This window comes from Geospiza fortis, unplaced genomic scaffold, assembly GCF_000277835.1.
Source record: "Geospiza fortis unplaced genomic scaffold, GeoFor_1.0 scaffold461, whole genome shotgun sequence".
NCBI classification, from domain to species: domain Eukaryota; kingdom Metazoa; phylum Chordata; class Aves; order Passeriformes; family Thraupidae; genus Geospiza; species Geospiza fortis.
This window is the reverse complement of record NW_005054463.1, coordinates 638,123-663,867: the sequence shown is the minus strand read 5'-3', so window position 1 is coordinate 663,867 and position 25,745 is coordinate 638,123. Positions and strand designations below refer to the sequence as shown.

Here is a 25,745-nt window from a genome sequence, read left to right as displayed (position 1 = left end):
ATCCCCATCCCTGGGGTGTTTATGGTAAAAATGCAGCACTATCAACCTGCAAAGGTTCTTCAGCCCCAGTGAGGCTGACCTGGGGAATTCAGTGTCATCAGCATGTGTTATGTAATGCATACATGCAGGATATACCTGTATATATGGTGGGGTGTAAAAGCCAGCTGCTGCCTTCATAGCCAACTTGAAAGGTATAAGATATATTCTGGTTTGCTTTTGAAGTGGTTAGAGTGGATTTATCCCAGTTTTTCCTAATTAACTCCTTCTCCTTTGCCTGCCCACTTCAGAGCTAGTTCTTTTCCCTCTCACCATGCCATCTTCCAGTTCCTAGTGCCAGCTGATTTTGTAGCATGAGAGAAGAGTTTTAATTTGCAACCTGGAATAGCAATAGCCATTTTAGAACCATTTTTGTAACAATTTTAGAAAAAGATTCTACAGCTACATAGATGTTTGCAACCCCCACTGTATATAAACATACGTGAGTAACTTTCACTCCAGGATGCATTAGAGAATGAAAACATGTTTTGCCAATTTAACCCACTTTAGAAATTGATAGCAAACCATGGGGGATTGCACTGTATACAAAAAAAAGTCAGCTCAATAAAATGCCCTTTTAACAGGTGGAAGAAGAAAAGTGGTTTCCCCCTCTGGTCTAAGCAGACACCACCCTTGCAGAGCCAGTGTCCCTTTGCAGTGATTGTATGCAAGTCTGTGGGAATGTTTCACCAGGCTAATGAAAGCAGGAAAACAGCAGCTATAGCAGCAGATAATATATTTCTGATTTATCTTCCTGAGTAAATAACCATTTAAGAGAATTTTAATAATATGCAGATTTAAGTTCCCCACAATCATTTGAGAGTAATAAGTGAAATAATGACAGAATTCAGTGGCAAGGACACACACTGATTTATTTTTGTGTAACTTTGGCTGCAGAATTATACAGCTTTTAAGCCAGTAGAGTAGTTCTAATAAGGAAGATAGGATTTGTCCTTCACTTCAGAATCAAGTGGCAGAAGCCCTTGGTGCTATCCTTCGCTCAGGGCACAGGGCTGCAGCCCTGGTACCAGCCTAGGAGATCATGGTACTCTGAAGTGTTCCACCTTCCAGAAAGATGTCCAAAGTTGTCTGGCACCTCTAGGAACTCTCTTCCCAGTGAAAGCTAGTGGGTCTTGTGCTTAGAAATCCCCTTTTGTACCTTGATGTCCCTGAAGCCCAAGGGTAGCACTTGCTGCTAGCAGAGTCATACTTGCACTAACAGTTTTCCAGTGCCACAAAAAATTGTTTTATAAGACAAAAATACTCACCCTCAAATGGTATTTAAAATATGTTTCACTGTGAGCAGTCCGGTTTGGGCCTTCTTTGGCAGGAACTGGCTTCTTTGTTCACAAAATTCACTCAGGGACTTGGCATTTTCTCTTCTGCTCCAGTCTCAGAAAGAGCCGAGCACAGAGACACCTCAGGTGTTGCACACAGGAGAAGAAATCTCTTTTTGCCTGGCTTCCATTGCTGCCTGCACAGGCAGAGACCCTGCCTTTCTCCTCCTGTTCATTGTTTAACTTTATCTCTCACTTTCAGGGCTGTAAATTAAAATGAGATGATGACTTTATGATGATGAGTTCATTATACAGCAGCTCTATTGTATATTGATTACAGTTGTGCTTCATTTGCTTAACATGTAACAGAGTTTATTAGCTCTTCCCAGGCATTGTTCTTGCTAAGAGAGGGCAAAGAAGTGCAAAATGCATTTTGAGTTGAAGTCAGTGAAGCCAATGCATCTGTGCTGATTTACACACACTGAGGACTTGGTGTAAAGAAAAGGAGGAGAGCAGGTTGGATTGGGAAGGTGGAGTGGAAATGAATCTGGGCCCAGAGAGCAGGAAGAGTCAAACACAAGTGCTCTAAAGATTGTACTAAACTTTGAACTCAGTGTCACTTCATATCCACAAGAACACACCTTTGATATTGCTCAGGTGTGTTTGCACCTCAGCACATCAATAACCTGGGAACTTTAATTCTGTCACTGGAGAAAAATGGTGCAGTGCAGGGAATTTGGAGGTACTGTATCCCATTTTAGGGAAAAAGCAGCAGAAATAGCACTTGCTATTCAGTGATGAGGCAAGTCAGAGCATTTTTGTGATTACTTTTAGTAAATCACAGTGGAAGGGTTGGCTTCCCTGAAATACAGTGTATGATACACTTCCTGGTTACCTTCATGTTGATAAAAAAGATCTTTCTCCACAAATAAAACTATTAGGATTACTTTTAGACTGAGATGCTATACAACTATTAGGATTACTTTTAGACTGAGATCCTGCTATACGAGAATGTATCAAAGTTCCTAGCAGGAAAGAAACTTGGAGAGGTGCTGTCATGGGGGGATGCTCTGAAACCCAGAAATTGTGCCAGTTCAGTGTGCCAGGTGACAAAGGAACTGTGTAGAACTGTGTGTGGGAAATGGACTTGCAGAGAATTTTCAAAGCTTATAATGTACTGTAATTAGAAAATAGTTGGCTTCTGATTGTGATAGCATGAATTATAACATCTGTATTTTGTTACCCTTCATATGAGACTGAAAATAGAATAAAAATTTTTAAAACACCTCTCAGTTACACCATCTCTACAGAAATCCAACAATTATGAGTGTTTAAGAAGCTATAAATGCAGATTTTATAGTTTTTCACTGTTTTAATGTTATTTTTAATCAAAATCTGGGCCATAATGAATTAGGTAATCCAGTGTAGCTGAGGCAAGACAAAGAAATCATCTCTGATCATGATTTCAGGTGTTCTTCTAAGCCCCCCTTTCTCCCTAGAGCAAAATTGTAACAGATGCTGTATGTTTTTTTTTTTTCTGTGATCATAAGAATATTATACAGACAGATCATTACTATATCTCTAATCTGGACTGTTTTTCTGGAGCAGATTATTTTCATTGTTCTCATTTATAAGCCCCTTTTCAATGAAAAGCCAAGCTTTTAAACCAGAGGCTTCTAAGAAATAGTAATACTGATTAATATGGTGGGAAGATGTGTTTACAGATGATCCTTTATTTAATACATTCCTTGATTGGGGGCTGCTTCATTTACATGCTGTGACCTGTAATCCCTGAAATTTAAAAAAGAAATAAAACACAGTGGTGTGTGTAAAGGTTTGCATTCCCACTCCAGCTTTTAAAGGTTTTCCTGGCAGATGAGGATTCTCAGACTACCTTAATTGCTACTTCCAAAGTCAGGAATTATTCTTCATGTCTGTGTGTGGCACTCCTGGCTCTGCAGCACCACTTCATGTCATTCCAAGGTGTCATTAGTAACTAACCTTCAGCATTTCTCTGCTGAGGCTGGAAGCTCTGACACTGACTCACATTTCCTGTTAACTTTCATCAAAGTCACAGGCATTGTCTCCTGCTTTGGAAATAAAAGAGACAGGTTAAGTAGAGGAATTGTGAATTTTGAACAAAGGTTCAGGGGGTAAGAAAAATTTTTTGATCCAGAGGAAAGCCTAGTGCTATAGCCAACCAACTGTAAGATCATTTTCATGTTGAGATTTTTTCATGTTGAGATTTGATCAATCAAGTCTTCAGAAACAGGGCAACAGAGCAGGTTTCTAAACAAACTGCTATAATGATGAAAATTAAAAGAAAATCTGAAAACCCAACAAAACACACAAAAGCCCCACAACCTAAGAAGAAATCCCAAACTTTTACCTGTTTAAAAACCATCTCTAACACAAAGCTTCCAGCAAGGTTTGTCCATAGGAGTTTGGATCATAGTGTGTGAGATTTGGATTGTTACTTGGTGTATTTGGGTGTTTTGGATGATGGTATTACAGCAGCCCAGACTCTAATATAACATTTTCTCCAGACCTTGTGCTGCCTGGCTCTTCTCATGTCCTGTGGGCTCATCATAGGATGGTTCTTTGTTATAAGTTTTAAACCTTTCTGCAAATTAATGAAATGTAGTATAGTGTGATTGATTGCTTGTGTTTTTCAAATAATTTAAGTGTTGAAGGTTATTTTACGTACAAAATACAAAACTGTTCCATACATGATCACACTGGAACAAAAAGTAAACAACTGTGTGTCAGTCTTCATCAGGTTTCTTCTGCATGTGAATAAAGGGTTCCTGTTTACTGTGAGCTGCTTGTTCCTCTGGTTTTGAGGTTATTAAATGAGATTACAGTGAGGATTTTTTTTTTTGCATTTAAATTTCCTCTCTCCAACACACATTTAGTAATAGATTGAATCAGCTGTCTGAAGTCTTACCAGTATGTTGTTCTCTTGTTCTTCTGCACAGAGATACTGAATGGAGGGGTGTATGTTGGCCAGAACAAATTCCTCTGCTTTGCAGACACCATTCATTGGCAGGACATCGTGCGCAACCCCTGGGCCTCCAACTTCACTCTGGTTCCAACCAATGGCAGCTCAGGATGTAAGTACTGCTTTTATTCTCAGCCTTGTCATCCCCTCAGCATGAAACTGGATAAATATGGCCACAAGTTTTCCCTGATCCTCTGTTATGGAGAGTTATGTTGGTAAATTTAATTTTCATTGTTCCCTGCCTTTTTCTAAGTTTGTTTACTGCTTGGAGGACCACTTAGTCTGTTCTCAAAAACAGTGTCCATAGAGGGTATTTGTGAACATCATAGATTTTCTGAATTTTCTCTCATCTGCTTGCTTTCTCCTGCATTTTCTTTCTCTTCTTTATTGCTAAAGACACTGTGGTGCTGTGGAAACACAGACATTCTTGTTTGCTTTGCATTTGTTCCTGCTGCTCAGGCTGGTCCTTGAGCCACAAAGGTCTGTCTATGGCATCATAATTAGCTGCTGGAGTAATTATGGTAAAAGCTCATGGATATTCTGACTTTAGATGAGAAGTGAACCTCAAAGAAATAGCTGTTCTGTTGTCTTGTGTGTATATTGCTGAAGAGAGAGAGAGAGAGAATTTGCGGAGGATGGGGTGTTCTTCACAATATAATAAATCATTCTCTGCTTTTTACTACATTTTCTTTATTTTAATGCTTTCCATTGCAAACTTGAAATATCTGTGTGCTTAGAGTTCTTCTATTTCCCTTCTCAAGAATTATTTGCCTTCAGTGAATCATTCTTATGATTCTTGCAGCAATAATGGATTGTAGTGAATGTTGGTGACAGGGATACAGAGTGTTTAAGCAAAATATTCCATAATGGAGTAAAGTGCATTCAGAATGAATGCTGTGCTGTTAAAAAGTACCCTCAGGATGTACCAACACTGAAATTCAGAGACAGGCTGGGAAAAAGGTTTATATCACATGTCAAAGGTGGCACCACAGCAGACGTATTGTTCTGAGCATTCTGGATTTGGGGACGTTCTGGATTGCTTTCCATATCTGAAGCTGTCCCTTGAGGTTGTATAAATGACACATTGCCTCTCTAAATTTCACTACAGCCAGGAAACATTTCATTTCTTCTGTTCTATGGTGGCAACTCAGAAAAAAAAATAAACTGTTGAGACTCTGGATAAGGGACCATTTGATGAGTCCCCATAATTTCTAAGCAGCAACTTGTTTTTAACCAGGTGCTTTGTGGTGTAATAGATTTTATAGAAGGCTGCCTTGCTTTTGTATATCTCATCTGGTCCCCTTAATACCAGAGCACAGGTACTTGTGATAAAGCTTCCTCCAGGAGCCTGCCAAGCTGCACTGCTCCTCCACATCCCAGCTCCAGAGCTGAGCCTCATCACTGCTGCCTTCTGGCTGGAAACCTGACATAGTTGTAATGCCAGCTCTCTTATTTGCATCTTAAAAACCCTCATCACTGCTGATGATCAGTTCTAGGCAGAGCTGATGAAACCTTTGAAGGTGAGGGAATGCCTGTACCCTTTTATGAATCATTGCTTCAAGAAAAAGACTTGGTTCTTACTCTGTTTTGTTCTCTTATTGGGTTTTCTTTTAACCTTTCCCAGTTCTTCAAGACAAATGCTTCTGCTCTTTTAAAAGAGCAACCAACATCAATACTATCTTTTTGAGGTAACAGAAGTTTTACAGGTGACTCCAGAAGAACTGGAACAAGATCCATTCTGAATGCTTTTAGAAACACACTCTGAAAGCAAAGAATGCAAATATCAATGCCCATACACAGCTAGATGAAAGAATGTATGTGGCAAAGTCCAGTTTTCTTCAGAGTTTTTTTTTAATTATTCCCTTTGAGTTGTTTTGAAATATAGGGAAGGAACAATTTGTGCTTTGCCATTTGTATTTGATAAATAAGATAAATAGCATTATTTCAATGATGATTGAGAGCTACGTACCAAGTCAGCTTCATTAAGATAACCACCCAAATATTACTCTATTTTTCCTTATTTGGGATGAAGCAGTGCACAACTAGACTGTATTTAATTTAAGAAACATGAGTATCTTCTGAGAAACTCGATCCCATCTCAATACAATTCATGAGTCCTTGAAATTTGATTAAATTAGCAAATCCAAACCATTTGTCTTCACAGCTTACACAGGTGAAAATATAAACCCCATTATACAAAAAGCCAGCAAATGCTTAAAAAGGTCCTAAGGCTTTGGGTAGCAAAGAACTCAGGTACAGAAATCAACATTTAAAATAGTCTGTAATTAAATACCTGTCTGTGTGTGGTGCATGCATGTACTGTGCACACACATAGGACTTGGAGAAACAAACCTTGAATTTTAACCCTGGAAATTGGTGTAGAATGTCATTAAGTAAGGTATATGCTTCTCAATTTTGGCTCACATGTCACTTTTCACTACCTGCTAGGAAGTGTGAGTGCTTGCTGTGCCCAGCCTTGCTTTTCTCCACTGCTGCAGATGATGCTCAGTGCATTACAAGGTTCTTTTCTGCACAGACTGTGACTCAGGCTTTTCTGGATCCAGCATGTGTATGTATTTACTGTTTAAATCTCAGGTGTCTCCTAATTTCCAATGGAAATCTTGGCTAAATCCACTGGAATACAGAAGTACGTGTTGCTTGGCATTACTGAGCATATCCTAATGTCAAAATATTTTGGAAAGATCTACTAGGTTTTATTGTTTATCTACAAACCTTTGTCAGAGCGAATGTGAACCAACCAAACCTGCTGTGTGAAGTTCAGCAAAGTCCATCCTAGCAGTAATTTAGGGAAGTCTGTGGGATCCTGTAAGACCTGGCTAGCAGCATCATGTACCACATTTAGCCATGACTGGCAGGACTGGAGGGCACCTTTTGCCCCAGGAATTGTGAGGGCAGTGGTCCCTGGCTGTCATAGTTGAGACAGAGACAATACAAAGCAACACACTCCATTTTCAGAAGGTTTCAAACCTGGTTTTATTCTAGCATGCATGCTTTTTATACATTCTTACAAAACTCCTAAGTTTACACTTTACTCATTGGTCACCAGAGACAAACAAAGTGCTCATTGGAATAGGCAATTGTAGGTTTCTCTTATTTATCCTTCTTTCACTCTTGGCTTCTATGTCAACAACCTTGGTAGAAAATTCTTTCAGGGGTAAACATGGATCCTCTTATCAGACTTCTCTCTGGCTCACAGAAGTTACTGTAAAACCTCTCCCACAGCTGGCAGAGAGTAAGTGCAGGGACAGAGGCTGTGATCTGCCATGCGTGGCAGAACCTGGTACCTCATCCAAATACAGCACCAAACACAGTTTGGCACTCTGGCATCACTGCTGTTGTTTCCAACCATCAGTAAAGGACATCAAACCTGCCCAGAGGTGCCTACGTGTCCAAAAGAGCAGTGCCCAGCCCAGAGAAGACCCCATGCTTGAACCCCATGGCCAGAGTGCCTGCAGCAGGTTGGCGTGAATGCAGTGTCACAGCGGGCACAGCTGGGCACCAGCATGTGTGGAAGCTCAGGCACAGCCCTGCAGGGAGCTGCCACTGCAGGTGCCCACACTGTTCCCTTCCCCAGCCAGCTGGGAAAGCTGATAATGGTCTGATTTCAGGCATAATTTCACTTGAACCCTCTCTTGCTGCTCCAGTGCAATCAGCAGAGGAAGGCAAAAGGGTGGAGTGAACAGAAGAGGCTCTGAAGTAAAATCAGTTCCCTGCCTCTGTGGCTGTATCATACCTCGGGTCTGCCAATTCTGGTGTGAGAAACAGCTACTCACTTTTCATAGTTTGTGAAGGTTTTTTAAACCTTATCAAAAATACAACACAAGACTGAATAAAGAAAAAAGGTTATGGTGCTGGGAGCAAAAGATGTATCCTGCCATGTGCCCAGCCCCCTAGCAATGGAGGGTTTTTCTTTTTTAACCCTTTAACCTCTCCCAAAGTTCTGTCTGTCAACCCCTACTTTGCTGTCCAGTGGTGGAGATCTCTTCCTCAAATCCTGATAGGAGGTAAGGTGTTCCATAGTGACAAGCCAGCCCTCCCAGATGTCCCAATTCCAGCTGTCCCTTGATAACCATGTGAGGGAGTACAACATAACTATAAATCTATAAAACTTTCCTTAACCTATATACATGATATTTGTCCATTAATTGTGAGAGTCAATCATTGCATTACTCATCTATCACGCTGGCAATCTCCTTCATTCACATCAGTGCCAGACAGAAGGGAATATGGCCAGTGAACCCTGGGAATAAAGCTCCTCAGATTCCCTTCTTCATGGGCTTTCATTGTCACATCAGTGCTAAGGAGCCCATTGAAAAGGCCATGGTGTCTTAAACACTGACAGAAATACTGCAGACATGTGAATCCTGAGTGCTGCTTCTCCTTTGTTCTTCAAGTTCTAATCAAATGCATGCAGGAGAGCTCATGTTGGAGGCCTCTGAGTGACACAGTGTCACTGTTCAGTGGCTGCTGGCTCAGTGCTCAGATAAACAAACCCTGCACCAGGGACCACATGTGCTTCAGCTCTCCCTGGACACAGCCTCTGGGCCTGGCATTTTGACTCACACACAGACACACACTGAAATATTTACACCTTCCAGTAATAGTAGCCTCCTTGAGCCAGGTCTCATAAGCTCTTGGAGGTCTATTAACTCACCCAAGATAGCTCAGCTACCTTTGGAGGCATAAAATCAGCAGGATGGCTTTTGTTGCAGTGTTGGGAACAAAAAGGTTTAATAAAAGGCAAAATAACAAACAGAGAAAAATCGATCCAGGTGCAAGAGGCTCTTGCTCCTGGTAAAACAATTAGTTTCTTTGTTCTCTTATTTTTCTAGTAAATTGCCCAGGTGGGACTTTTTGGTTCCTGTCCAATTGGCTATGTTAAGTTTGAGGTGAAGTCCCCTAGGCCTATGAGGTGGTTTTTTCACCTAATGGAGGAGAGAAACTTCTGGGCTTCTTTCCTTTTTGAGGGGACAAAGGATAGTTTTGTCACTCTGTCAACAGGGGGCACATTCCTATACCTTCCCGTTCTGCTATCTCGTAGCTGAAGCTTTTGGAATTAGTTGTAACTTGAAAGCAGCCTTCTCTTCTGTTTACCTGAATTCTGTGCTGCCAGCCTGGGGTTTTAGCTGAGCACATCATAGTGGGAATCTCCAAAGCACTTAACTCTCCAAGGAACAACATTTTCCCTTTAGGTTTGCGTTATTGAAATTGTTTCTGCAACAACGCTGAAGATCTATTTCCTCTCCTTCCACAAATCAGCCATGAATTCAAGCATTGGCCAAACATGCTGAAGCCTTGCATTGCAAGAGACTATTCCCCTGTTAGACATCCACTTTTTGGATTCAGTCCCTGAACTGAAGAGCTGCAGCTCTGCTCTTCAGAGGTAGAAACCCAGGGTGCAGCTCCCAGCAGGGAAAAGAAATAAAGCAGGGAAAAATTTCTTGCCTAAAATGCCTACAGATTAGTAGAGCTCTCTGAGCAGCTTTTGGGAGAGTCCAGTGAAAATGTGGCTGCTTTCATCCGTGTTTTCAGTGTTCTGTTCAGTTTTGTTGTTAGCAGGAGCTGGACAAGCCTCACATTTTATCAGGTGAGCTCTTTTATAGGATTTGACAAAGAGCATGGTGTTAAATCAGAATTTTGAGAGGAACTTGACTTGGAGCTTTTGTTTCACAGAAAAGCTTGTAGAGTTTGAATTGTTGCATTGAGGTCACTTCCACAGCCAATAGCATGTGTTCAAATCAGTCAATAATGCTCTTAAAAATATTGAAACTATGGATGCATGTTCATGATAGAGCTGGTGACTGTTTGGGTAATATGGATGCTTAAATCACTCAAATTTTCAAGTTTAAAAAAAAATAAGTTGCTTTTCAAGGAGTTATTAAAAAAATAATGGACTTTTCTTGAAATTTGATTCAAGTATTTTCTTGAAACCAAGTTTCCGCTCAGACTAAAGTGTAGTGAGATCTCTGGAAAAAATTCCCTTTGTCGATCTGGCTTTTCAACTGAGTGCCTGTCAGCTGTGAATAAAGCTGGAATTTTTGGCAAGGTACTTTTTCAAACAGAACAACTTCAGTTCCTTGCTCTTCACAGCGTGGTACTCCTCTGTCATTGCTTTGTGTGTAATTGCAGCCTGTGGTGTGAGAACACCCCAGTTCTGAGCTGTGAAGAAGCACTGCTGCAGAGTTACAGGGAGGAGAAAAGACTTGGTCTTCAGGGGTGTGCCTGTGACTCAATAAATCCCATGGTTTATTCCAGGGAAACACTGCTTGAAAACTCCTATTTTCCAAAACTTGGCTCTTTTTTGCCTATTGATTCATAGGTTTTTCAAGAGCAAAAGGAGCCTTGAAACATCCTGAGCTCTATTTCCTGTATGGAGAGGCCTGGAATATCAGCAGCTTGCCTGGTGTGGAGCTCAGTGCCTTCCCTGAGCACAGCTTATCTTCCAGCCTGGCCTTGAGGTCCCAGTGGCCGTGGCGTCTGGTGCTCTGTGCACTCTCCTGGCACTGCCCTGGAGCTTTGCAGAAGTGCAGCTGTCCCTCCAGAAGTTGGTTACTTGCCAGTATTAAAAGGAACAATAGTAGCTGCCTTTATCTCTAATCTGAACATGATTTTTATGTTGCATCTTGCACTTTCTGTGGCTGGCTCAAAGAGCTCTCCTAGAGCTTTTTTCTCTCTGTGTACTGTGTCATCAGCTCACCTCCTGATATTCTTCCAAAAGCTGGACAGATGAGGCTCTCCCATCTCTCACAAGGAGGAATTTCTTTCCAGCCCCAGAGGAATTTTCATTGCTAATCAATGTAAACTGTATTTTTCAGTTTGCTTTTAGAAGGCTGAAGCCAAAGCATGCGTGGCATTTTATTCCTCATATAACCAATGGAAGTAAAAATTATACCCTTTGTGTTTCAGCTTCATGTGAGGCGTTTGGTGTTCAGGCAGTTCTGATATCTGTGTGCTTCAGAGACTCCTTTTTTCCCCAGCAAATACAGCCTGTGTGATCTGGTCTGAAATATGCAATCCTGTGTTTGGCTCTATAAAAGTCATTTGGTGTGAGTGACTCCAGCTTAGCTGCCAGCCTGGCTCACTCTCTGATACTGGCTGCTCCTCACTGTAATTTGCTGGGATTTCACTCTTCTTGTCATCTGTACACTTTATTGCCTGGCATATTTTAATAATTTCCAAACCTTTGTCTGGAATATTAAGAAGTGTCAGTCCTATGGATCCCTGGGGAGCAACACCCCAATTGTATTATAATTGCTCATTTACAGCTACTTTTGGAGAGTCCCCAATTAGCTGGGTCTTAATGCATTTTTCATGTGTTTTATTAATATTGAAACATAGAGACAAATCTAATTAAATGTTTACCATTTAGCCAGTGCTTTGCATTTTAATTAAAGGAACCAAAAATGGACTTCCCAGCTGTGTAGCTGCTTATGAAGTCAGCCCTCAGTGCTCCTGGCAATCCAAGCTGTCAGTGACCTTACCTGGGAGTAGGTGTCTTTGGAAGAATTACAGCTCAGTTTGATATACTTATCCCTCTATTTGGTTGATGGGAAACAGTGCTGGCTCTGTAATTTTTTGCCTTTTTTTTTTCCTTTCTTAATTTCTTCTGTCACACTGGGAGTTGCTTTTTCAGGTTACCTTGCCCCCCAGCCCTGATAACTGAGCATTTGTTGGGCCATGTTCTACTGCCAGTTTACCACATGCTAGCAAAAGGAGTAATAGATTTCTAAAATGCACTTCTTTCAAATATTACAGAAATTGGAACAATCTGGTAGAAACTGAGTTTAGCAGATATGTCTTTATGTAAAACTAATTTAAGGCCAGAAGCTCCTTACTTTTTTAAAAAAATTGTTATATGAGAAAATCAGCCATGTGGATATGTGTACAGTCTTTTCAATATATGTATTATATTCTTGTACTGAGTTTCATAAGAAGCATGAGTTAATATTTGCATGGAATTTTGTATAAGTGATAAGCTTTATATTCTCCCCTGGGTATTTAGAGTCTCTGTTTGGAGTTGCCAGCAAGGGATGTGGGTGAATTTGTGTACAGGTGTTTATTGCAGCTACAGAATGAGGCCTGACAGGTGGGCAGCCCCTTGATTTCATGTTCAGTAGTGACCTTGTAACTCTTCACAGAGCACAGTAACTCAGCTTTTGTACCAGTAGTCACAGTATTAGAAAAGGCTCATTTTTACACTCATCTGGAAATTTATACTCAGGTCAGGCCATTGAGTGTTTAACTCTGAAGTAATGATGTGATAGCTATGAAGAACAGGGGTTTGTCACATCCTTGCCATCTCTCCCAAAGGTCCTGACCTTGCACCAGTTCTCAGGTGTGCTGTGCCTAAACTGGATAAAAATGCTGTTCATGTCCACACCAGTGTTTTCAGCTGGGCCACCCAAAACAGATTTCTGCACAGGACCAGTCCTGCTGTCCTTAGGAAGCCACTGCCACACTGGTGAAATATGGAATCTTGGATCAGAGCAGGAAAAGGATGGAGTCCTTTCCCTCAGGTGTAAAAAAGCCATTGGTCAGTAAGGATTGAGGGGAGGTGAATGCAGCAAAAAATAAAAGTAGAAGGAGAGGTTTCCTTCAGACCAGTGGATGCTTCTGTAACAGGAGAAAATTACATGTAAATCCTGATTATTTGTAAACCAGCCCCCCAGCCCTCAGTCCCAGGACACAGATGCGATAACCACATTTTGACCAGTTATCTGCAAGGTATTCTGTGTTTTTTCCAAGCATGAGGATTTTGCTCTGCAGAAGGCCAGAGTAACAGCAATATATTTATGTATGCTGGTGAAAAGAACAGAGGGAAGTGACTAATTCATGCTTAAAGCCACCTTTCAGAATAGCTAGTGTATCATTTTTGGTGTACATCTAAATTGGAAACTACCTACGGAGAAAATGGCATTGCAGAAAGTACACCCTGAAGACATTTGTTATTGCAGAGTTGGTTAAATTATAGCCTTTCATTGAGGTTATTACTTGGAGTTCAATTAACATTTTAAATGTATGTTTGGAGACCAGCAAACAGGGCCTCAGCAGACAGGTGGTCTGGGTACAGAGCACGTTCCCTGCCACCAGCATCACCATGGCAAAGCAAAGCCAGGAAGAGAAGCTGTTCTTTTCCATAAAAAGCCACAAACATTTTGTGAAAGCTCCTTCCATGTGGCTTCACAGGCTTAAAGCACTGCACTTCAGCAGCAGTTATGGTTTCATGGACATCTCAGTAGGAAAGAAAATTTGTATCAGACAGAAAGTCCCACATCTGCCTTTTGTTCAGGCTACATGGAGGCTGCCTTTCCTTCCATTAAGGAATCTCTAGTCCAGACATAATTTATTTCTTTACTGGAATTGAAAGGCAAATACAGTAACAGAAAAATTTGATTTTGAAGAATAGTTTTTGCCAAGCAGATGTACCTGAAGATGGAGGAATGCATGAAATCTAGTGGTACAATGAACTTGATTTGCATTAGAGTGGCAAGCTGAACTGCTTGAAGTTGCCTGTGATTTTTTTCCTCAACCCAGAATAGTGTGTTTTAAATAAAGGGAATCAGTTTAGCTTTCTAGTAAATATCTTCAGCCAGCATTTTCAGAAGGGATTTGTCAGTTGGTGACTGCCCTTGAAAGAGATTTGAAAGGCAAGCGGACGTGGCGTCTAATGGAAATACAACGCCTCTCACAGCTGAGTTACTGAATAAAAAGTAAGTAATGAACACAAATAAGAAAAAATAATGCTGTGAGGGACAGAACTCCTTATGCAGGCCCCAGTAAAGTAACTGCTACAGACATGGGGATTTGCAGAAATCATGGGCACAGAGAAAACAAGGATTAACAGGCTCTGAAGAATCTCAGGCATGGGCGTCTCTTGGCGCTGAGAAATATATAAACAAAAAATACTCAGCTGCAGAACCAACCCCATCCCTGCCAAAGTGCTGAGCAGTGTCACTGAGTATCCCCCTTCCTTCTTTTAGCAGTCGCAGGGTGAAAGTCACTCACCCCGTGGCAGAGGTTACCATGCCGATGTATAAAACATTGCAGTGGTTCTGTAGGTACGGAATTGAAGTAGGGCTCCACGTGGTGGTGTGTAGCAACTCCTGGCAAATGCTTATCTGTTAATGGCAACCTGTGTGTGCATAATGTATTACTGCACAGCACCTGTTCATGAGCAGATTGGTGTTTAAGCAGGGTTTGCACAAGGGAGAGACTTTCAGGCTGAATGAAAGCGTTCCTCTCCATTACAGGCAGCTTGTTTGTCACAAGCACTGGTGTTTCTTGAAAGTGGGAAACAACCCCCAAATACTCAGAATATTTAAAGTAGCCTAATTGCATGGTGATTGCCAGATTTGTAGCGAGTGGGTGGGTGGGATTGGTCTCTCACAGCAAGCTTCAGCTGCTCTCACAACCTGCCTTCAAAGAGCTGCTTAGGGAAAGGGGAAGGAAAGAAAGAGTATAAAATCAGCTGTTGAAGAGTGTCTGCAGGATCTGGAAGCTGCTGTGTGCCCCCGCCCTGCATGTCCTCAGATGGGCTTGGTGGGTGCAGTGTTGGCACCACCTGGGTGGCTTCTCCCAACACACTGTTCTGCTGCCTTCATCAAACTCAAAATCACCCCAAGCCTTTGTTGCTGTCACATCTGTGGTTTTTAAGGATTTTCTTTGTTCTGTTTGTTCTGGCAGAAACTCCCAGAACTGTCCTGTGGACAGCCTGGCTAAAGGCCTCTGGCCACAGGTCTGCTCAAACCCAGGGCAGCTTCAGAGTCTTCCTTCTGTGACAGTCCCATCATGCCCAAAGCATCACCTCCTAGCAGATCCCTGATAACTGAAAATTGTCCAGGAAATTGCACTTTGAAATTTGTATCATTATTTTCATTAATTTGTTGTGTATAGCAAACACTAAATCTAAATATTAGAATATATGTCCAGCCATCGTTTTCCAACAGAGAAGGGGCTTGTGTGCTCCAAGTATTGCTCTGAAATTATCAGTTTTGTTTCAAATAGCCAGAAATACATTTTGGATAAGCACATTAAGACGCTTATCCAAACTTTAAAAACTGACCTAAAACTGGACTCCAGATTTCATGGGAATGAGGAATTCCTTTCTAGTATTTCCATATAATTGAGTCAGAAGTTGATTAATACATTAACAGTTCTAAATACACACTGCCAGACTCTAGGAATATTACATGGGATCTAGAAAGAATAAAATTATTTTTAAAAGCCAATTCAATTTCAAGTTTTGATTTCCTTTCTTTGAGGTTATTACTTTCTTTAAAAAATGAAAACTTTATGTCCCTCTGTTGGAACTTTATTACTGCTTTGGCTGCATTACAGGAATATTCTAAAAGGACAGTGTTTTGACTGATGTGGCATTGACTGACTTGACCTGTTTGAGGAGCTGCTATTAAACCCACACAGGAACACTCTGAGCTGTGTGTGTGAGTTTGTTGAGAGCCTCCTCTGAAAAATCTCATCTAATGGTGCAGGATTTTTTTCTCCCAGTGCTGCACATCCTGTCCCCCCAAAAAACAACTTATATCTGCATCCTTCCATTCTCAGCTGAGCTGTGCATCAAACAATAACTGCTGCGGCTCTTATGGACAGAGACCTGGCTCCAGATTTATTCCAGACATGCCACAGGTGCCTATGTGCTCCCTGCTGTTGGCTTGTTTGTGGGTTTGGATTTCCTGTGCTGTCACACCAGAAAAGTGCCAGGTCTGAGAGGCAGTGGGCAGTGAGCTCAGGTTGGGGAGGATGCAGGTGTCAGTGCTGGGCATTGCAGTCACTGCTGCCAAGACAGGAAATGTAGGCACTTCCAGACAGCCCCATGCAGGGCAAAATGCTGAGCTGAATATAAAGGCACAGAAGATGTTGGCTTTCTGTGGTGTCTGTCTGCTGGAATCTGCAGTGCCTTCCTCTCACAGACCTGTCTTCTGCTCACATGCAAATTTCCTCTGTAAGACAGGCTTTCTCCCCTTTTTCTCCACATTATCAGCTCAGGGGTTCTTCAGAGTGTGGGGGAGCAGGGCTCAGTTTCCTCCCTTGCATTGAAATCTGTACATCCTGGCTCTCACCTCCCCACGGAAACTGCCCCAGGCTGGTCTCAGTTGGCATCTTTTCTACTTCATCTGTTGAAATCCGGAGTATTTAGTAATCATTAGGTTCAATACAGAACTCCTAGGGCTGCTCTGATCCATGGCTCTCCAGTGATCGCAGGCACAAGCCCAGGGATGGTTGTGTGTGCTGTGCCCAGCTCTCTCCCTTAGGGCTGGAGAGCTGTCCTGGGGAGGGATGGCTGCCAGCTCTGTGCTCTCCCCTTCCAGAGGGTAGCCCCAGAGTGTTTCTTGGCTTGCTGACCCAAGAGGAGAGAGCCTCCATCACAGGAAGAAAAGGAGAGAAAGAACGAGAGGTGTAACTCAGCACCCTGGGTGAGAGTTCACATGCAGGTGGTGGGGTAGCACCCTCTCCTTTCCCACAGAGGAAATAAGAGCTGCTCCAGGATTTTGAAGCGGCCTGGGGTTGTGATCTGTGTGCTTTGGGGATGGTCCACTGGAGGGAGTGTGTTTTACTCTGTCCCCAGTGTGCAGGGACCAGGCTGCTCTTCTGCTCCTGCTGTGCTGAGGGAGGAGGGGCAGTTACCTGTGGCTGATTTTTTAAACAATAATGATTACAACGGAAGGATTCCTGAGGCTTTGTTGTTCTTGATGAGCCTGCCAAGCAGCAGGTATGACTTGACCTATCCTTTTAGCCTTCTGGCTGTGTCTCCCCATTTGCTCAGCATCCCTGTGTGCATGTTCAGGAAGGCATTTGATGCTGATTGGAAGTAATTCACCATCACAGTGGGGGGAATTCACTTACATTGCTCTGTGCTAACAGCTATAAGCAGTGATAATTAATAGCTCCTAATTGCTTAATCAGTGTAAAGTTTTAGACTATGTCATATGTGAAGGTTTTATTTTGTGTGGATGACTAAACCCCCAATTAATGCATCGAGTCACACAGCCTTACCAGCGCTGTCTGCTCCAGACAGAGAAAAATAACCAGTGTCTTCATTACCCCCCTCAGGTCCCTTTCTGTAGTCATTACTGTGGCCTGAAGACATTTTTCTGTAGCAGCTGCAGTAACGTTACAGTGAGCTCCCTATCAGCTCAGAGCTGTCAGCAGCAGATATGAATCCAGCAGCCTGAGCCCGTTCCGTGCTGCTGACATGCTCTTCTTGACTTTCCATTTATTCCTTTACCCCTGGTGGCCAATCTCCCTTAAAATCAAAACTGTCTGCCACCAGTGGATCTGGCAATACTCTGTGATTTTGCAGTTCTCAACAGACATTCGGTCCCTGTGCACACACAAGGCTCGTCTCCATCCCACATTACTCAAGGTAATGCATCCCTCTTTGGTATTCAGTTTTTGTTTTCTTTAGTGCTGGCTAAATTTTATCTCTGCTCCCTCTCCCTGCTCCCCCTCACGCTGTCCCTGTATCTCTTTCTGTGCCTGTCTTTCTGGGCCTATCTCTTGGATTGTTTTCATTTCCCAGACCTGTTTCCCAGGCCAAGTTTCTTTTCAGCTGCTTGTCCCCGAGTCCCTCTCCATTTGTGTTTGTCTCTTTTCTTATCTGCTGAGGAAGATGAGGGGGAGATAGAGGTGTTGACTGGCAGAACTGGAACTCCCTGTTGGAAGTGATCGTGAGCAGGAGTTTGCTTCCACCCTTACAGAGCTCCTGGCTGCATGCATCCTCCTGCCAGCTGGGGTTGTGTCAGATTAGGCCAGCCTTTAAAACTTATTTCTCGTTCTATTTCTCTCTCAACAATGTCTGTCTTATTCTATAACATTTCTAAGTCAGCATTTCTTATCTCAAGGTTTACATACAGATACATACTGTGTAAGTCTTCTGTCAAACTTTGAGAATTCTCTACAAATTCATTTCTCACAGGGTTGGGCTCTAAGGGATGGATGGATGGATGGATCCAGAACAGATGCTGTGCTTTTCCACAGTGTAGGTGTTTGTTTATGAATCCTATGCGAGTTTTCTGTGTAAAGGGATCCCATTCATATTTGTGCAGGGCATGGAGACTTCAGGAGAGAAGCAAAATTACACAGAGGAGACAGAAAAGCCAGTTTCTTACAATAAAAGTAACAATACCAATGCAGGTACAGCTTATTAAAGAAATGCCTGAATTTTATGGGACTGATCCTACTTTGGAAAACTATTTGGTGATAAATCCTTAGGTGAATTCATCTGACATGAATGAAAGCATATAGTTGGTTAACAGTGGAAGAATTGACCCTCAGATTTCTGCATCCCATAATGCTTCTACAGAAGAAGAGAAAATGAGCACTAGATATTTCTATAACGCATTTTCTTCTTTTATAGAAAGTTTTACTTCTTCTTGCAACGTGTGTCTCTCTTGCCATTAGGGAAGGAAATCTTGGGAAGTGTGAGACTCTCTTAGGTAATTAACTTTCAAATCCATAGAAGAGATCTGAAGGCTAGCACAGGGCAGGTAGGAAATGCAAAATTATTTTTACCTAACAAAGAAGTGTGAATGAATGAATGAACATGTGACAATAGGAATAGTCAGACAAGGACAGGGAAAGCATTATAGCCTGATAAAGGCAGAACAATCCATCACAATAGTATCTTTAATTCTCCTTAATGCTGTGTTGCAGTGTTTGAATTACAGTTGGATTTTGTTATCTATGCATACACAGAACTAAGGAGTTTAGCTGCCTAGAAAAACAACACACAGGCCTATAAAAATCTTCTGACTTACCTAAGCCCTGCAAAGAACAGCCTGGGACTCTTAGCACATAGTATACCTGGAATTTCATGGACTTTAGGGCTGGTTATATCTAGAAACATCTCTCTGGCATCTCTAGCATTTTTGCAGGAGTGACTTTTTTAGGCAAAAAGAGGCTGCCTAAAATATGTTTTGTAACCACCTAAGCCATTTTATTTTGTCTGTGTTTATTTGCACTTCAGTATCAGTGTGTTGCAGGTATCCTAACAGTGAATGATGATTTATAACCAGATAGAAACCATCTGTAAATGTAAGCTTTGTGCAAAGTGAGACATTTCTTCTCTTATTTCTGCTTTCCTTCTCCTTCTGAGAGGGGTCTGCTCGAGGCAGCTGGCATAGCTGATGGGGAAGAAGCAGAGTTTCTTCTCTGTCTGACACTGAGCTTAGAGCTGAGAGAAGCACTTCAATTTTCTTGTCTCTTCAGTAACTTAATCCTTTGTGGTTTTACTGTTTCTGAAATAATAAAGTCAGTCTGGAGTCAAAGGAAAGCCCTTCTCAATTCTCAGGAAAATACAAGGATGAAGTAACCTTGGTCTTTCCCAAGCTAGTGAGGAAACATTTTCTGCTGGTGACTTTCCCTGGCTGGGAAAGCAGAAGCATTTCCCACAAATAAAACTCTATCCTGGAAATGACAAGGAAGGTGCTCTTCCCAGAGTCCATAATTCAGATCTGGGAACATCTTAGCCAAGGGCCAAGATAATTATCTAAGGGAAGACAGCCCAGGAGACAAAACATTGGTTTTCTCTGTGCAATTTGCCAAAGCTAAATTAATTCTCACGTTCCAGTGGGAATCTGCCTTTTCTTAACCTAGATTTCATTACAAAACCTGTGAAAATTATGGAAGCCTCCAAACTGGCACTGTGTGTGGAAAACAATGCTACTGTTCAGGGGCAGAAATGCACTCCAGTGTCCCAGTTGTAATGGGGAGGTAAGTTTTTTTTGGTAGGTTCTTTCCTTCCTTATCTTACCTGCAAAAGGAAAACATGTGCCTTCAGTAATGTGGAGAATCAAGTGAAGGGGCCAAGGTTGTGCCCTGCAGAGAGTTCTTTTTGGTCAAATTCTTTTAGTCCTTTCTGCTGTATGTTCAGGATATTTTAGACACAAGGAATAACTGAAATTATTTATGCCACAAATTGTTTCATATTTTTTTCTTTTCAAATCTGTTGCCTCACAGTCTAAAAATCTTAAGAAATAAATACAGGAAGATCTGTGAATAGTAGTGTAATTCCTCTGAGGGCCTTGTCAACCTTAGGCCAATACATTTGTTATCATTTAAGCCTGACATACAGATCTCATTGTGAGACCTGCTCCTCACATGAGTGCTTGTTATGCTCCTGAGTGTGTATGTTGACTTCCACAGGACTATTTCTGTCTTAATTTTGCAGAGCTGGTCTTTAATGGGTTTCAATCTGTCCTTATTACAGGACAGATTTTCCCTTAGTGGGGAAAACCTGGTGAAATACAGAAGGATGTGAGGGCAGAATCTGGACCAGTTCATACTGAGAGCAAGGAAAGTTATTTTTTTCTCTTTAAAACAAGCAAGCCAATATAGATACGCTATTTGGTGGGAGTTTGGTTTTAATTCTCAGTATATTTGACCTTCAAAAGGACACAAAACAATGCAATTCAGAGGTGTGCTGCCTACAAGCTCAGCTCCTGGTAGTGTCTGTACAGCTGAGAAAAGTGAAAACAATGAAACAGACACTTTTGAGTTCCCAGTGAGAAAAAAGGAAACTGGCAGCCTTTTCTTGCTTTGTTGTTAAATATCTCTATTTAAATGCAAATCATCATCTGACACTGCCAAACAAAGTCATGTACCAACAGCAGGCATGCAAGTTAAAAAAATTTTTAAAATGATGTTTTGAAGATGCTGAATTGCTTTTATTTCCAGGAGAAATAGAGGTGGCTGAATAAATTTTTGGCTGCATACCGAGGCTCAGCTCAGCACCTAGGTGCTTCAGATATGAAGATTTGTATTTTAAGTACAACTTTTACAGAGATATGGGCAGGCTCTCTAGTTAGGGATCACTTGGAGGGATGCTGAAGTTTCTTCTGTGATATGCCCCAGCAGTATTACAGTGGAAAGCACAGTGTTTACAGAATGTTTAGGGACAAAAAGGGGCAGGAGCAGCAAAATTGCTGCCTTACTGTGCCTCAGGAATGTGTATTTACAAGTGACCTGTGCTTTATGGTGCTGGGTGCAGGGCGTGCAGCTTCCTCCCTGAGCTCCAGACCTCTGAGCGCAGAGAGGGATGAGACTGGACCTCAAGGAAGGGCTGGGATAGAGGAGAGTCTTGCACGAGGAGCCCACATTGTGGGTGGGTTGTGGCTCCTGAGCTGCCCCAGCAGGGATGGGAAGGTTCCCTGAGTGTGCATCCATCCTGCTCCTCCTGCTGATCAGGAGTAGTTAGTTAATAAAATCCAACTCCAGGGGAGCATTTCTATTCAGTTCAGCAAGTCCCAAAATCAGCTAACAACCTGTATCTTATCAAGCCTCATCTGTTAAAATTCTTCCTTTAATTTGCTGTTTATCTCACCATTTTAAACTTTCATTCTTATAAATCAGTGTGGATATATTTGCTTTCTGTGCAGGGTTCCAGTAGTCTCTTAATAATCATAATAATCGTTATTACTGATTAAAGTTGCATTATTCATGCCAGATGGAGTGCCCTCCCTGTCAGCCAGAATGAGTTTGCATTTATGTAGTTATAGTACATTTGTGATCTAAATAAACAGATGGTGGAAGGTGACAGAGAATTATGTGCTGGTGATATCAGCAACAATGTTTCCCAAGTATAATTGCTTTAAATGAACATGAATGCAACAAGGAGCTGGTAGCTTTAACAAGGTAGTTGGCATTCAGTGTGGTAATTACCAGGCAGCATCATCAATAGCACCCAGAATGCCAAGGGAGGAATGCTGGTTTTGAAAAATTAGTGACAGAGAGCCTGATTTCACACGACCATCAGGGTGGCTTGGCTCAGCTCTGTAACATCTCACAGGTGTGAGCACACTGCTCTAAGAGGAGCAGTGTTTGTCTTCAGGGTGATCCAGCCTCAGCTGAGAGACATTTTGCACTTTCTCCAGTGCCGACTCCCATCAGGGCACATGGCAAGTATTTGATTTAGTGTAATGGAGCAGTGTTAGCAGCAGCAGCTGTTAATACACGATTGAAAGGATTGAACCTGGATCAGGTTCAAAGGGGAAATTCACTTAACAGAATCTCAGCAGTACTCAGTGATGTATAAAAGTTTAATCAAACACAAGGTTGGCTTCCTGCGATCAAAAGCGCAGCGATAAGGACTGTGCAGAGTCTACCACAAGATTTACGTTGGGTCTCTCGCTCATCCCATCAGCTCTGGCTTTGTGAAGGGCTGGCCTGCCTGCCTCTCAGGCACTGCCACACCTGGGAGTGTGCCTGGACTTTGGCCACATCCAGATGGCAGCCATGGAATGGGATCTCCCTTCCCTCTCAGCCCAGACTGGTGTGGGACTGTCCGAGCGCTCTCTCCTGTGGTGCTGAAGTGCAGCCAGAGGAGAACATTCCAGCTCTTCTCCTCGCTTGCCAGTCCCAATCACATGGGTCAGCATTTTGCCATGACATGGAGATGTGAACTGACCTCCCATGTCAGTCCAAGTGGATTTCAATCACTAATTACTAGATAGTTCATAAAAGCCTTCTATTGCTAATGCTTCTTCTTACAGCTGTATTTTACAGTGGAAGCACCTACAGTTCTTTTTCTTCAGGGACTAAACCCATCACTGCAGCCACACAGTTTGTGGTGATTGGGAGTGGGGCTGGGCCCGGCCTCATCCCCAATGGGCACAGCTGTGCAGGACAGGTGAATGCTATTGAAGGCAATGAGCCATGGAGTGCCCAGGGGCACTGACCAACCACCAAAGGGAACAGAGGGCACACAGGTGCAGTGCATCAACAGGAGGGGATAAAAGGCTGGGCTGAAGGACAAGAAGGGCAGAGGCTTGCAGCCTGCTGAGGTGTCCTGGTGTTGCTGTGTATGGCCAGGTGCCTGAAGCCTTCTGAAGAGGTGAGGTGTTATTCTGTATGGATGGAAGCTTTCTGTAATTGTTTGGTGATACTCTGTGTATTGTGGTTGTCTCAACTGTGACAGTTGTTCAGATGAAATTGGACAGGAGGTAAGTAGCTGTATAGCTTTTCCAGCACAGCCATCTCCTCTCCTGTGAAGAAATCAGCAGGTTTTACATAGGCTGTGGAAAGCAATAGTGATAGCACTGACTCATATTGTTCCTCAGTCCTCCAGACTTGCTCATACTTCTTTTTGTTTTAAACTTTTCAGGTCATTATACATAGCAAAAAGGTATTTAGAGTATAAAGCATTTAGAGAAGTACCTGTAGTTCATTTAAGTTTGACACCAGGTCTGCTTATTTAGTTGGGCCTTTTTTATAGGCACTGTTTCAACCTTGCTAAAGCATAAAAACCTTCCAAAGACAAGGTGGACTCTCATCTTTAGTGGTTGTTGGATGTTGAAGGAATGAAATGAAGGCACAATTCCAATCTCTCTCTTTCTGTCTGTCCTGCAGGTGGTCGTTGCCACAAGTCCTGCACGGGACGCTGCTGGGGACCCACAGAGAATCACTGCCAGACCTGTAAGTGTGTAAGAGTGAGAAACAAAGGGCTGGAAAACAATGTAGCAGACATCCTACTTGTTTTTTCTTTCAGTTGTGAAGGGATACTATAAATTCTGGGTTCAGTATAAATCTAAAATATACAAGGGTTTTCTTTCCTCCGTATGTTTTTATCAATAGATGATTTGCTTTTTTTTCGTACCCATGTGAATGATATTTTTCTTTCCTCCCTTGTGCTTTCTAAAACTCCTTATGCTAACCTGAATTTTCTTTTCACTACTTGGTGGCAACATGGAGCATGGCTCTTGAGAATATTGATGGCAGATTTGGAGGTCTGTAATGACACTGCAATGTTCCTGATGCTAAAATACTCTGGTAATTTCAATGGTAGCCTGGGAATGTCAGTTATCTTGCAGAACTGTTTTCTTTATAATAACTTCAGAATATATTTGAATTGTACTGGAAGAGAGAATAATAGGTTTTTTGTGAAGGAAGTAGTAAGTGAAGGGTCACTCATGATGTTTTTCTGTCCTTGTGAATTTAGAGAGCATGAAAATATGTTCCTTCTTCCTTCCTGAAGGAGCTTTAAGCTTCTTCACATAGGCACAAAAGAGCCAGAAGTACAGTCACAATATTAGCAGATAATAATAAAAGAGGAGAAAATTGAGGGCTGTTTTTTCTACAAGTTTTTTTCTTTTTCCTGCTTACAAGAGGGTGAAAACCAGTTGCCTTTACTGGAACCACTCTTCCTGGGAAATGAAGTGGTTGCTGGGAGCTCCCCCACAGGACACTTCCTCAGCTTGTGGTTATTTCCTTGGCTGAGCTGTAAATGAGAGGAAGGACTGTGACAAATCACACCCAGTGGAGCACCCCAAGTAAATTCTGAGCTGAGGAGAGTCAGGCCAGAGTCATCTGCCTCTTTCCTGCGACTGGGTAGGAACAGTGCAGAGATGCTGCTTTTTGGTAGGGTTTTTGGGGGGTGTTTTTGTTTTTGCTTGGGTTTTTTTGACTACTTGGAGTGAGAGCTGGGATGAAGTTCGAACTAGCAGACAGCTTGAGGTGAATGTCTGATGAGCATGAGCAAGAAATCCAAGCTGCCCTGCTGCCCAAGGGGACAGAGCCATGCACCTGCAGAGGCTCTGCCACCCTGCAGGAGCTGCTTTCCCTTTAGGAGCATCAGTTGATTCTGCTGGAAAAGCTGCTCACAGTTACAGCTGTGTTCTTGTATCACTGCTTCATATTTATCTGCAGGCATGGTTGAAACCCCCTCAGGACACCTTGCAGGACTAAGGTACAGTGATGCAGGGCAGATTCTTCTTTGTCTGAATTGAGCTGGGACATCTCCTTCCTCTGCTGGCAGTCTTTTTGAAGGCACTGAGGAAGTCAGTGCTCCTTACCAGGAGAAGAAATAGATTCTGGGTTGTGTGCTTAAGTAGATAATGGAAAGGGACTTAGACCCTACCTGACCAAATTGTTTTATATCATGATTAGAATTAATTAATGGGTTTTTTTCTCTGTCCTAATGAGAAGCTTGTTTGTCTGTTAAAACTAGTAGCTTTGTAAGAAGCTGCATAACCCATCCAAATGGGTGGATTTATTCAGCCTTCTGTGGTGATCTTATCCAGGAATAGTTTAAAATCTTGGCAGTTATGTTTTGTAAGGAGCCCATGATGCTGGTTCAGGCTGTGTCTCCAGTCTCATGGCAAGTCCAGCTGTGTTCCTGCAGAGGTCCATGTGGCAGGATCAGCTCCCATGGTCTCAGCCTGCTCTCAGATAAGGGAACTGATTGGTGGATTAATGTGGAATTACCAGGGAGAGAAGAGCTTATCTGCAGGGCTGGGAAGGCAGGAGCTCAGCGGGGCTGCACAGAAGTTTGGCTCCAGGAGTGACAGCTCTCTGTCCCTCCACAGTGGCTGCCCTTGCAAATCCAAACAGTGGGGACAGGCTAAGGCACAGCCATGGAGTTAAAATAATAAACTAGGATAAACCATAACCCATCCAAG

At 42.4% G+C, this 25,745-nt stretch overlaps 1 protein-coding gene across 1 annotated transcript in view; it reads left to right on the top strand.

Moving 5' to 3' along the window:
* ERBB4 (erb-b2 receptor tyrosine kinase 4) overlaps positions 1-25,745 on the top strand; it is a 351,768-nt gene that overhangs the window by 163,619 nt on the left and 162,404 nt on the right. The window contains 2 exon segments of the mRNA XM_031062777.1: positions 4,292-4,426; positions 23,698-23,763. Of these exon segments, the coding sequence (XP_030918637.1) occupies positions 4,292-4,426; positions 23,698-23,763 (201 nt within the window).